Source organism: Mytilus galloprovincialis, chromosome 1 (genome assembly GCF_965363235.1).
Source record: "Mytilus galloprovincialis chromosome 1, xbMytGall1.hap1.1, whole genome shotgun sequence".
NCBI classification, from domain to species: domain Eukaryota; kingdom Metazoa; phylum Mollusca; class Bivalvia; order Mytilida; family Mytilidae; genus Mytilus; species Mytilus galloprovincialis.
Window position 1 is genome coordinate 83,203,642 of NC_134838.1, and position 13,824 is coordinate 83,217,465.

Consider the following 13,824-nt stretch of genomic DNA (forward strand, 5'->3'; position numbering starts at 1 on the left):
TGTATGACTTTCGAACAGCGGTATATAACTGTGTTGCCTTTATTTGACAAAGTTGGCCAAACTGACTGCTTACAGCAAACTATTATTTCCTCTTTTACAGATATTTGAAACAAAAATAATCAAGTTTTCAAATCTAATTAATGTCCCTTTAATGTATATGCAAGATTTTCAATGAAACCTTCCTTACAAAATAAAAACCACGATGATGAACATACTATTTATCAGTCTCAGACTATTAAAAGTACGAACATGACTTTTTTGTCGTAAACATGTTCAACAACGTAGGTAGATATTGAGTACGTTACATATGTTAATATTGAGCACGATGACGTCAGTAAAAACAAATCCTGTTTGTTATGTTAATATTGAGCACGTTAAAGTCTTTACCTCATCTTTACATATATATATCTGACTTTTTACCTGATATAAATATATACATTATAGTTGACACGGAGAAAGACTAATAAGTATATTCACTGGGAATTTGTGTGTTCTCTCGATAAATATAATGGAAATCATATATACCTTTTTTGAAGGAATTGATCTTACGACTACTTTTATATTTGTTATAGTTTTTCTTGTGACGATTTTGTGGATGACAAGTCCGAAGTCGGATATTCCTGGACCTAAAGCCTGGCCTATATTTGGAAACATTTTACTTGTTAGTCAGTTCAATAGAGCCACAGACAGAAAAAAGTTTGTAGAAAAGCTGACGGCGAAGTATGGTCCAATATTTCGAATGTTCTTGGGACCATATCAGATAGTACTTGTACAGGGTCATAAACATGTGCTAGACGTTATACGGAAACGAGGACACGATTTTTTGGACAGACCTGACTTTATTCCAGGAATTAAATTAGCTCGAAATGTAGTAGGAGGTAAATTATAAGTAATATAGTTATATTTTCATATGAATAAGAATGAAAATATGAATTGTTCAATTTAAGGACTCTTCATGGTCGGACAGCATGCTATTTGCATACACAAAACAAATATACACTATGGTTTACATTCACAAGATTGCTGAATTTTGAAATCGCCAAATGAAATGAAGCTGACTAGATTAAACAATCATTTTTATTTATAAGGAAATCAAAACATGCGACGATGTCATACAAGAATATATATTGAAACGTGTTTTGATAGCCGGTAAAATAATTTGTGTATCCTATTACCAATTTCACAAAAGCAGTTTTCGGCTATTAAGAAACGATCTTGGTAAACCTTTAACATGTTTAAGGTTGTTTTTTTAAGGAACATTAAAGTTATGTTTTTTTTCTCAAAAAGTTTCTATACATTTTCATTCTGTGCTCATTGATTAATTGTTTGCCAATTTGTCGTGTTATACTGAAAAATTCCTCCACAAATTGTGTTCAACTGGTGTACAAATGTCCACCGACAAGGCATGTTTTAAGGTACTAATGGTTCAAATCCAGTTATTTTTTTCTTCTCTTTCTATTAAACACAACATCAAGACCTTCATTCTCATATTGTTTTTACTTTGTCATTTATGTTTTGGGTAACAGGAACGTAAGTTTGCGATATCACCGACTGTAGTATTGGCTATATTGTTACCAATAACAGTATTCATTATTATCTGTTTGCTTAACTGCAAATATAGTGATGTCGTGACCTTTACATGAGTTCAATAACCAACCATTTATTTATAAATACACTTATGCTAAACATTTTATCTTGAATGTAAAATGCTACCAGTTTAAATGTTTAAATGAAGGTTTTGTAGATGATTACTGAATACAAACATCAATAATAAATACGATTTAGATAAAAAATAAATTTATAAATAAGAATTTTTGCGTAATGTTTGTGTGTAATGTGTCATGGCAACCCATATTTACCTGTATTTACCTATTGCCGTTCCGTTAATCTGCAAAATGAATTAGTTATAATGTTTATGATAGGTCTTTAAGAAAAATCACAGTTTTTTAATTATTCTGTGTAACTTGTTTTCTACAAAAAAAGTAAAATCACAAAAATACTGAACTCAGAAGAAAATCTAATCGGAAAGTTCATAATCACATGGCAAAATCAATTGACAAAACACATAAAAAACGAATGGACAGGAACTGTCATATTCCTGACTTGGTAAAAGGCATTTTTAAATGTAGAAAATGGTGGATTAAACCTGGTTTTATAGCGCTAACCCTCTCACAGATTAAAATCAATCATCGTACATTTAATGCATGTCTAATCTAGCTGTTATCGTTACTAGATCAACCGTTAAATTGTTTCTCCTTATGAATATAGGACTATTCATTAATGATTTCTGAAGCACACAACACCCTAAAAATTAAACACAACAAGTTTTTTTCAGTGTATCCTCTCTATGGTGTTACCAAATGATTTATTAAATACAATAATATTATACTTATATGAATGAATCTACGTGTTGCAAACTGAGAGGCTCAGCACAGAAGAACAACAGCATTTATAAAATTATTCATAACGAAATTTGTCTATCCTGTAACTACGTATACGGTTACTATTGTTAATGATGCAACTTCAATTTGACAATAAAACTCAGCTTTTTAAAATAAAGCTTTTTTGTCCTATTTTATTTCTTTAAAAAATAGTAAAACTTTTTGCTATAAAGTGACAGGGATTACAATATTTGGCTGAAGCGTCTTCAAAAAGGGTTTATTGCTACACTTAATGAAACATTTGATAATTTGAACTCTTATGCAGTGATAATGTACTTAGTTTCCAAAACGGAATTTTGATACATTTTTTAGTAACAGCATATGTACATGATAGATATGATAGACATGATAGTCTATACTGGAGTAGGCCCAATAAGGGACGATTTTAGCCTCAAACGTAAGGTTCATCTGATGAAAGATTTTTGATACTTTTTAAACACTTAAGTATCTACTTCAGAATCAGTCGATTCAATAAGTTTCTGTGAAAGATTTGAACTGATTTAGTCATTAAAGACGCTCAAATTTAAGCTTAAATATAAAAAAAATCTATCACATGTGCCATTATATGTCACCTTTCAGATGGTTTTTGTCAAAAAAGAAAGTGGCCGCATCCGTGTTCACTCTCAACCTTTATATATGTTATGTATTATCATCAAATACAACTTACACTTAAATATTAAGAATAAACACAAATACGGCCACTTCCATTTAAGACGGAGACCGTCTAAAATGCACTGTATAGAAAAAAAAGCCCATATTTATGTTACAGAAGTATTCTACTTTCCGATAAGTAACTTTTTTTTTTACATTTTAACAATTTGTAGAACTGCTTTTTGTGCGTCCAAAAAGGATTCTTACTGGACCTACTCCTTTCTTCAATTTTCTTTCTCTACAATATTTGCAAAGAAACTTCCCTTGATCTATTTAAGATGATTGGTGCTTTTCAAACCCTCACTACATATATAGATCCATATTCTTAAGGCGAACTAATTTACGATTGGTCTAGTGTCAGTAACAGAATAGATCTGCATTTCATGTTGAACTTTGTTGATGAAATTTTGTTTGTATGTAACATAGAATTATAATGAAAAAATACACGATTATTCTTTAATTAGCATTATAACAAACATACTAAAATAGTACATTTTGCACAGTTCAATCCAATCAGAATAGAATCAAAGGTACCAGGATTATAGTTTAATACGCCAGACACTCGTTTCGTCTACAAAATAAGTATCAAGCCAAACAAGTACAAAGTTGAAGAGCATTGAGGACCAAAAATTTTAAAAAGTTGTGCCAAATACGTCTAAGGTAATCTATTCCTGGGATAAAAAAAAATCATTAGTTTTTCGAAAAATTCAAAGTTTTGTAACAGTAATTTTATAAAAATTACCATATAATTGATATTCAACACCGAAGTTCAATCCAATCAGAAAACAGGAAAAAGATATTTGAAATATGGTACCCTGATTATGAACGTAGATTCATTACGCAAAACTCTTCTTTTAAATTTATTTTTATTTCACCACCTATAGCATAGGTATACCTTAATTTCAACATTTCTTATAAATGACACAGAAACAAGATTGCAATGAGACTTACAAGAGTACAACCTTCAGTACTTGACAACAAGTGTGTACAAGATAGTTATCAAAGGTACCAGAATTATAATTTAATACGCCAAACGAGCGTTTCGTCTTCATAAGGGTCATCAGTGACGCTCAGATCTAAATAGTTATAAAGACAAAAAGTACAAAGTTGAAGAGCATTGAGGACCCAAAATTCAAAAAAAGTTGTGCTAAATACGGCTTAGGTAATCTATTCCTGGGATAAGAAAAACCTTAGTTTTTCAAAAAATTCAATGTTTTGTAACAGGAAATTTATGACAATGACCATATAATTGATATTCATGTCAACACCGAAGTGTTGACTACTGGGCTGGTGATACCCTCGGGGACGAAACGTCTACCAGCAGTGGCATCGACCCAACCGTTTGTGGGAACAACTTTCATTTTCGACAGTTTTACCTATTATGTCTGTTTGTTTTGATCACACATCGTTGTGAATATAATGGAACTTCTTTTGCGACTGTTATACTAGGTTTAGCTTGCTATTAAATAAGGTTTAATCCACCATTTTCTACACAAGAAAATATGTGTTCTTAGTTGGGAATATGACAGTTTTATCCATTCGTTTGATGTATTTCAGCTTTTGATTTTACCATTTGATTAAGGACTTTCGTTTCGAATTTTCCTCGCAGTTTGGTATTTTTGTGATTATACTTATTTTCGTTACTAAAGATCAAATTTGAATAGGGCTTTTGGGTAAACACAGACCTTAGAAATGGGCTTCCAGAAGACCGCTAGATTACTTATTAAGATTTCAAGTTTGAAAACGGCTTATTGGAGAAAAACATTTTAGATCTAGACACCGAGCTTATACAGGGAGTTGGAAGAGCGTTACATTATGTACTTGTATAAAAGTCTTAACAGGGCTTTTTTGGAAACGTGAAATTCATTAATTTAAGTATGGTTGTTGGATCATAATTAAAAATAATGGGTACATGTTTTGTTGCATGTAGGAAGTGGGATAGTGTTTGCAAATGGAGATGAATGGAAGGGAAGGAGGAAATTCGCCTTACAAGCAATGAGAGATTTTGGTGTTGGAAAGACTTCACTTGAAGAAAAGGTTTTAGAAGAAATGCAGAATATTGCAGAAGATCTTGAAAAAACGAAGGGAGCTGAAATAACCGATGTTAAGACAATGATGTTAAAGGCTAGCTGCAATATCATACATAGCCTTATATTTGGATATAGGTGAGTACTCGTCAGCTATATTCATCAATGTGAATGCAATAGGTGAGATAAGGTTAATTGAAAAAAATAATATAGTAAATTGATGTCTGTTTTTCACCTTTTAAAAGTGAATTTCAGGACTAATGGTATTTTTGAATGAATATTTGCGATAATGTTACCAAAGAGAGATGAAATATATCAAAGGGGCTTTCAAACTCAACAGTCAAAAATAAACTGACTACGTCATGACTAAAAAAGAAAAAGACCACCAGACAAAGAACACGACGCAATACACAACATATAAAACTGAGCAACAGAATCCCCACCAAAGACTAGGGATGGCGAAGGAAGAGCAAGCAGATACTGCTTCACATGTGGGACCCGTCGTATTGCTCATATTTTAGTACAAACCAGGTGATAAGTCTAATTGCGTAGGGTAATTTCGGGAAAAGGGTACTGGATTGTAGTCACGACAATTACAAAATGTCGGTCGTCATTAATGAGCGCACAAACTAAAAGTCACTGAAATACATACTGTTTGTTAGCCTTTCAATTTATGTAGTTTTACAAATAAATTTTAGCTCAAAATTACAATTCTGTCATTGCTAGCCACAAAACCAGGTGCAACCAACAGTTTTTTTCTTAAAATGTCTTGTACCAAGTCAGGAAAATGGCAGTTGCTATTTTGTAGTTCGTTTCTGTGTGTGTTGCATTGTTGTTTGGTTTTTTGTTGCACTTAAGTGTTTCTGTTGTTTTTGTTGGTTTCCTCTAATAGTTGATGTGTTTCCCTCAGTTTTAGTTCGTAACCCGGATTTGTTTTCTCTCAATCGTTTTATGACTTTCGAATAGCGGGTATACTACTGTTGCCTTTATTTGACCTGGCGTTTTCATTTTGTTCTTGACAAAGAAAGATGAGGCTTACGCAATACTTCTTGGTGTGGTTCCATTTCACATGAACTGCATATTTCCAGTTAATAATGCGAACTGGGATATTTTTCTCTGAAATTATGATATATACAAATGTGTAATACATATGCTGCTGTCTCAAATAAATTATTACAAAAGTTATATATGAACATGAGTAATGTTGAGTTGTTTTATCCAATTATCGCTTAATAGCAAGCGAAATATGACACATCGTTCGATGTAAACAAAGTTTGAATACGGATTTTGAATACATGTACATGAATGAATTAATTAATATGCGTCTTTTTTATACATTTTACTAAGCAATCATTGTTTGTATGACTTTTCTTCTATTTATGTTTTGTTTCGAATTCAAACAAATGTAGGATTTACAAATAATTAAAAGCTGATAGCAGATATCAGAGTTTTCCTCTCAATTTGTGAAATAAAATAACTGATTTATCTTTTCCTAATGTATTTGGGTAGAACATTATTCAAATATACATAACTATACATTGAATCAAATTCCCGAAAACTTCTATTATTAGTTTGGATGTATAAGAATTTGATATATTCCTAATACAATAGTGAAATATTGTGTCTCCTCCGGGTGCTATTAAGAAAGATAAAATGTAGTTAGACATTAATTACTTTGCTGAAGTCATAATTTCACACAAATATAAATGTCGAATCAATAATTTCACACAAATATAAATGTCGAATCAATAATTTTACACCAAGGTAAGATATAAGGACGACGGTGACAAAGACAGACGGACATAACCCGAGTAAGATACGACAATTTATTCTCTTTCAGAGTCTAATGATTCAAGACGAAAGGAAAATCGCCATCTTATAGTATCACAGCTGATACACAAACTGCCAGTTTATCTTGACCAACTAACTTTTATCAGAAAGTTAATTACAAAACAATCACCCCTTGGTCAATGGACCCCGCGCCCACGAAATACAACAACCTTTGGGGTTTACAGTCTTGAGGTAGAATAGAATTCAAAAAACCGAAGAGATTTGTTCAGTTGTGACATATCTCTAAGAAATGTTCTGCAGTCTATTTATTTGATATAATGTGTGTTTATGTTTCAGATACAAACATGACAATGAATCCCTACACAAACTCATCAAGACAATGGACGAAATCTTTTCAGGTCCTGGTCCTTTGACAGCGTCTGGAATATTTCCCATTTTAAATGTTCTTACGGTAAGCTGCATAATATAAGAATCAAATGATTCAAGTTAAATTCTTAATTTCTTTCAAAAGTTCACGACAAATACATTTCTCTTATTATATATAAACTGTGTCCGTTAAATATAAAAGTATAGCAACATCTTGTTTACTACGTCTTTGCTCGTATATATTTGTCCGCATCACTATTCAGACGAACCATCACAGGCACTTGTCTTAGAAAATAATTCCTAAATACCTTATTATAACACACAGGCACTTGTCTCAGTAACATGTCATATATACATTCATGTCTTGTGTTATGTAAAGGTATATAGGGGGAAAAATTCTGAGACAAGTGCCTCTGTAATATTAAGAAAAATAGGGAAAACAAATTTCTAACACAAGTGCCCGTGAGAACCATGTGAAGTTGACTATAGCAGATCGCAGAGTGCATCAGTTGTCAATTTGGCGATTAGGTCAGTTTAGGAAGATCTACTAACCATAATTCAATGAAAGTTAATGTGCAATTGGTGTAAAACTGCATACGCATTTCATACCCAGCATCTCATTATAATGGAGATAAGTTGGCCTCTTTCCCTCATGATGGTCCAACTTTTGCATTTTGTACTTAAAAAACAAGCATTGGTACTTAAAAAATATTCACAATACAGAAAAACCTGTGTAGTTTGAAAGGTGTACGTGCATAGCATCCCCTAGATATATATATATATATATATATATAATACTCTCAGCTGATATCTTGATTATTTGGAAAAGAATATTAATTTTTTATTTCCAAAATCACAGGGCCCAAAAAGGTTTTAAAATCAGCTACAATTGATTAAAAAATTGAAATAAACATCACAGTGTTCTTGTGAATGTATATTTAGTACTAATATATCAACTTATCATATATTGAACGCTTCTCCTATAAAACGGTTTGTAGTATTTCATGCCATAACTATTTTTTAACATATTTGAACGAAAAGGCACGATGTTACCACTGTTCGATTGAGGTCATGTATCCGAAGCTTTCATACTTAGTGTTTTTCCTTATGTGAAGTTAACCATTTTTCATTCAGCCATTTTATATTGACATTTTGCAGGAGTTAAATGACTTGACAATTTCTTCTTAATTGTTAGCATTTTGACACTCTGAAACATTTTTCGTCCCTTTTGACCACAGAATTTGATCTTCATTACAATAAGGATTTGGAGGGTTGGATTACATTGAATTAATGTTGTAATATGCATTCTTATTATTTCTCAATGTGTGTTCGTCGTCGTATTAAAATATACATGTAATATTCTTATCATTATATTATATTTTTATCACTTCAGAAAGACAGCGTCAGGGTGAGAGTAGAAGGGTTTACTACTTTAAAGAAATACATAGACGAACACATAAGCGAACATCGAGAGTCATTTGATCCTAAAAATATCCGCGACTTTATAGATATGTATTTGGAGGCCGAAAAAGACGAAAATGAACGGACATCTTCTCTAAATCGTAAGTTTAGAGAGATAAGGTTTTTTTCTGATTGGTGGAGACTTTATTTAAACACCTAACATTAAAATCATTCAACCTATCAATTTTATATTAATGCTATGATAAGTAGCCTTTTGAGCTCACTGGGGTCCGAAGGGCACCATGTGTGCTAATGCCATCACTTGGCGAGCGTCGTCGTCTATCGTCGTTATATATTTCAAATATCTTCTCCTCTGAAACTACAAGCCAAAAACCTTCAAACTTTAACCAAATCTTCCTTATGGTAACTAGTTTATCAATTGTATCCAAAGTTTTGATCCATCGACAAACATGGCCGTCATTGCTAAAAATAGAATATAGGGGTCAAATACAGTTTTTGGCTTATATCTCAAAAACTAAAGCTTTTAGAGCAAATCTGACAGGGATAAAGTTGTTTAATAGGTCAATATCTATCAGCCCTGAAATTTTCAGACGAATCGAAAAATCGATTGTTGGGTTGCTGCCACTAAATTTGTAGTTTTAAGGAAACTTTGCAGTTTTTGGTTATTATCTTGAATATATTTATTGATAGATATAAACTGTTAACAGCAATAATGTTCAGCAAAGTAAGATCTACCTAAAAACTATATGACAAAAATTGTCAATTTACCCCTTAAGGAGTTTTTCCCCTTTTAAGACAATTTACACAATTTGTTCATCAAGTTTGCTAACATCTTCTCTCTGAAATACTGGTGAGCGATTCAGGCTCTTGAGAGCCTCTTGTTATTGTAACGTCACATTTGTGGTGACTTCATTAAAAAAGCGCCATTGTTGTTCAATCCCATAATGGATTTTATCATACATGGATGAAGCAGAATTTCTCTCTGTTTACTAGAAAAGAATTTTGATGATATTGTCAGATATTTTTTAAAACATTCCCTTATGTATCGAGATTTCTCTTCGAAGACGGACTTTTTCGACTTTTTCTACTACTTACAGCTTTCTGTAATCCTATTCTTTATGCAAATCAATAATTGAAAGACCACACCTTTCATATTGTTGTATTTTAGGGCTTCCTGCATGAAGGACCTTTGAGTTTATTAACTAAAGCCTTTTCCTTTTCATATTCAAAATCATGAAGACTCGCTTAATCTTATCCAGTTGATAATCCCGATTTGAATGTCACGTAGAATCTTTTTAAGTGTGAGCTATTGTATTGCTTGGCATCAGTCTTAGCTATCCATTGTTCGTTAATTTGTTCAAAAATCTTCTCCTTGAAAATATTGAGGATTTTGGATATAATCATCCTAAAACACTATCATAATACAGAGAAAAAATGTGATCAGCCAAAATGATTAGGAAAATTAATCTACTAATAAACATGACCGAAAATATTCAGCAATTCTGTTGTTTCGTTGTTTTCCTCTTCTATTTGATGTGTTTTCCTCAGTTTTAGTTTGTAACCCGGATTTGTTTTTTCTCAATCGATTTATGATTTTGAATAGCAGTATACTGCTGTTGCCTTTATTTATGTAGATATGGTATAATGGTAGACAAAGATACAAAAATAAGCCACATATCTTCATGTAAAGGCTATAACTCCATAATAATGAGTCATCTGATAATTTTAGGGGGAAAAGCTGAAATTGTGTACATTTTGCTGTCTTCTAATCTTAAAGCTAGTCATCGAACACTACCACTTTCGTTTTTTTTTATTTGCAAAAAAACAAAATCCAACCCTTTACCCCTGGCTTCTACTCCCTCTGTTATTGTACTTCGATCGTTCGTCACTAAGGGATAGTGTCTCATTGGCAATACGCATACAACACCTTTTTAAAGAGTTAAACAATGATTGATCAGGAATCTCGCAAATATTTGTTAGAGTGAACTATTGAAACTAAGAAACTACGATTACATTTAGTGTCTCATTTGGTCTCCTGTGGATAGGTTGCATTCATACCACATCTAATTTTTATATAATATCTGATACATATGTCCGAAACACATTCTCTGTGATTTATTACTGCTTCTAAACAATAACATTTACAGATTATCAGTGGGGAAAAGTCAGATGAAAAAAAAGTTAACGAAACAGAAAAAGGTCTATAAAAATGCTTTTAATGGATAGTTTTGATAACCAGAATTCTTGTATTGTATTAAATTCTTATTTTTACTAGCTGGTGGGTTGTTCAGTACAATTACTGACTTATTTGCTGCTGGAACGGACACGATAGCCACTACGCTTGATTGGTCATTGTTGTTTATGATTCAATACCCGGATATTCAAAAAAGATGTCAAGAAGAAATTACAAAGGCAAGCATAAATCTGTCACAGTTTATAATTGTCTGTTTAATTAATTACAAAGTTTGATTGTCATTATTCAATCATAGCGTTGTGCGCATACGTCATATTATTTGGTTACGATATCTAAATTAATTTTGCAGACGCTATCATGGTTCAATTGACAGATATGGAATTTCTGTTTCTCACTGATGACCACTGATATGTTTTAGTTGTCTTCGTTTCCTCGATTATGGCATCACTGTTTGAGGTTGGTTTACAAGTTGTAAGATGTCATGAGCGACACGTACGAAGGATGACAATAGTTGAACAGTATTTACTTCTCTAAAATAGGGTTTCAACCTTGGTTATTTGTGAAGTTCTTATTACGTCCTTTTATATTTTTTAGTTGACTAGGGACAGTCTATACTGTCTAACTAAAGTTATTTTAGTTAGTATAGAAAGTCTCTGGTTGACTGTTGTATGTTTTTTCATCTTGTTTCTTTTTGGTCATTTTTTTATATCAACATTGTTTCTGATTTCCCCTTGGTATCAAAGCCTCTTAAATGGGCGACCTTTCTTTTTTTTAATGTACGTATATATCAAGAAAAAGTACATTCTTTAAGGTTTACCTCTTAATTGACTTGAACTGGTATTCATTTTACGCTTAACTCTCTGTTTATCATATAGATTATATGTAGTATGAAATAATGGTTGAAAAACTCGATATAGTCTAAACAAAATTGTCTATGGGGTGTAACTTAACAAATGATTGCAAAATACACATTCACTATCTAACTTTAGGTATCAATCTTGAATCATTGAATGGCGAAGAATAAACGCAACTATCACATTTGAAAACATGAAAAATCACACTAAAGTCATCAAACTACGCCACAAGCAAAAGTTTGAGCACACGGAACCACCATACCCTTGGGTACACTTAGATGCAATTAGGTGCTCGGTAAGGGTATGTATGCATTGCTCAACTGGACAGTGGTAACAACCGTATATTGTATGATGGTGATTAATTCAAGAGGCTGTATCTATTATTAGGTTATAGGAGCGGGAAGAATGGTTCGAATATCTGATAGACGTCGTTTGCTATACACAGAGGCAACTATAATGGAAATACAAAGACTGTTCAATATAGGTATACTTAATTTGCTACACATCATTGTCAATATAATTGAATTTTATGCGACTGTCATACAAGTGCAATGTTTGGCTATCTATAAAACCAGGTTAAAACCAGGTTTAATCCACCATTTTTACATCAGAAAATGCCTGTGCCAAGTCTTGAATATGACAGTTGTTGTTTGAGATTTTGATTTTGTCATTTGATAAGGGACATTCCGATTTGAATTTTCCTGAACATTAAGTAAATAATGACTGACCAATATGGGTATGCAATAAATGTTTATATGTTTGTATATGCAAGAATAGTTCAAACTTGAACATTGAATATCAGTCTAACAATTGGTCCATATCTTTGACTTCAATTATACACTGAAGAGGTCAGATAAATTTGATAATGACATTTTTTCGTATTGCTAATTGCAGTGCTTATACAGCCTCGAAAATCTTTTAATAAAGCACTATTATTTGCACATGTTGTACTTTTATATTTTTTTAAAAATATTTCTCAGCCTTCTTTTCATGATTCAACATACCCTTTAGGATCACCTGACATCACCCCAATTTTTTGGTTGGGGTTCGTGTTACTTAGTCTTCAGTTTTCTATGTAGTGTTTTGTGTACTATTGTTTGTTTGTCTTTTTTAACCATGGTGTGGTCAATTTATTTTCGACTTATGAGATCCTTTACATATGTTTATAAGAGGGACGAAAAGATACAAGAGGAACAGTCAAACCCATAAATCGAAAATAAACTGACAACGCCATCACTAAAAATGAAAAAGACAAACAAACAAATAATACCACACATGACACAACATAGAAAACTTAAAAGAATAAGCAACACGAACCCCACCAAAAACTAGGGGTGATCTCAGGTGCTCCAGAAGGGTAAGCAGATCCTGCTCCACATGTGGCGTCCGTCGTGTTGCTTATGTAATAACAAATCCGGTAAATAGTCTTAATTATTATATTGATAGACTCTCCTCTTTATTATAGCACTATTTACATTACCTCACGTATCAGTTTGTGATACCACAATCAATGGATACAAAATACCTAAAAATACAATAATTATTCCGAGCCTTGTCTCTGTACACTTGGATGAAACAATCTGGACAGATCCAACAGAGTTTAATCCAGGCAGATTTCTGAACCATAACAATGAAATCATCAACAAAGAATACTTAATGCCTTTTGCCTTAGGTAAGTAAAGGATGCAATATTGGTTTAAACACATACAACTTACAGAACATAATGTTATAAAAAGTTATCAAAAGTACCAGGATTATAATTTAATACGCCAGACGCGTGTAATGCATGAGGTCAAGGATGGGTACTTCTGAAATATTTATTAAAGATATTTTAATTTTGTATTTTTATGTACTGTCATCTATCAAAAATCGTTTCCAAAATAACATAATCAATATATTTAAGTCATATGAAACTTCAAATTAAAAAAAAAATATGATGCATGTGTTTTGTATAATTAAAAGGCTAGTTTTTTTTACCTATTATTTTTCTCAAGAAAATTCTATAACATGTCGACATTAAGAAGAAATTTCCTTATTGTTTAATTGTTTGCTGCCAGTAAACAATTCGCCGATATTTT

General features: G+C 32.1%; 1 protein-coding gene across 1 annotated transcript; it reads left to right on the forward strand.

Annotated features, from left to right (window-relative positions):
* The first annotated feature begins 529 nt into the window (after nt 1-529).
* On the forward strand, nt 530-11,167 carry LOC143059964 (cytochrome P450 2C29-like). Its single transcript, XM_076233604.1, has 5 exons — nt 530-878; nt 5,023-5,257; nt 7,247-7,361; nt 8,670-8,838; nt 10,974-11,167. The coding sequence occupies exons 1-5, from the start codon at nt 596-598 to the stop codon at nt 11,165-11,167; spliced, it is 996 nt and encodes a 331-aa protein (XP_076089719.1). The 5' UTR covers nt 530-595.
* Nucleotides 11,168-13,824: the final 2,657 nt, after the last annotated feature.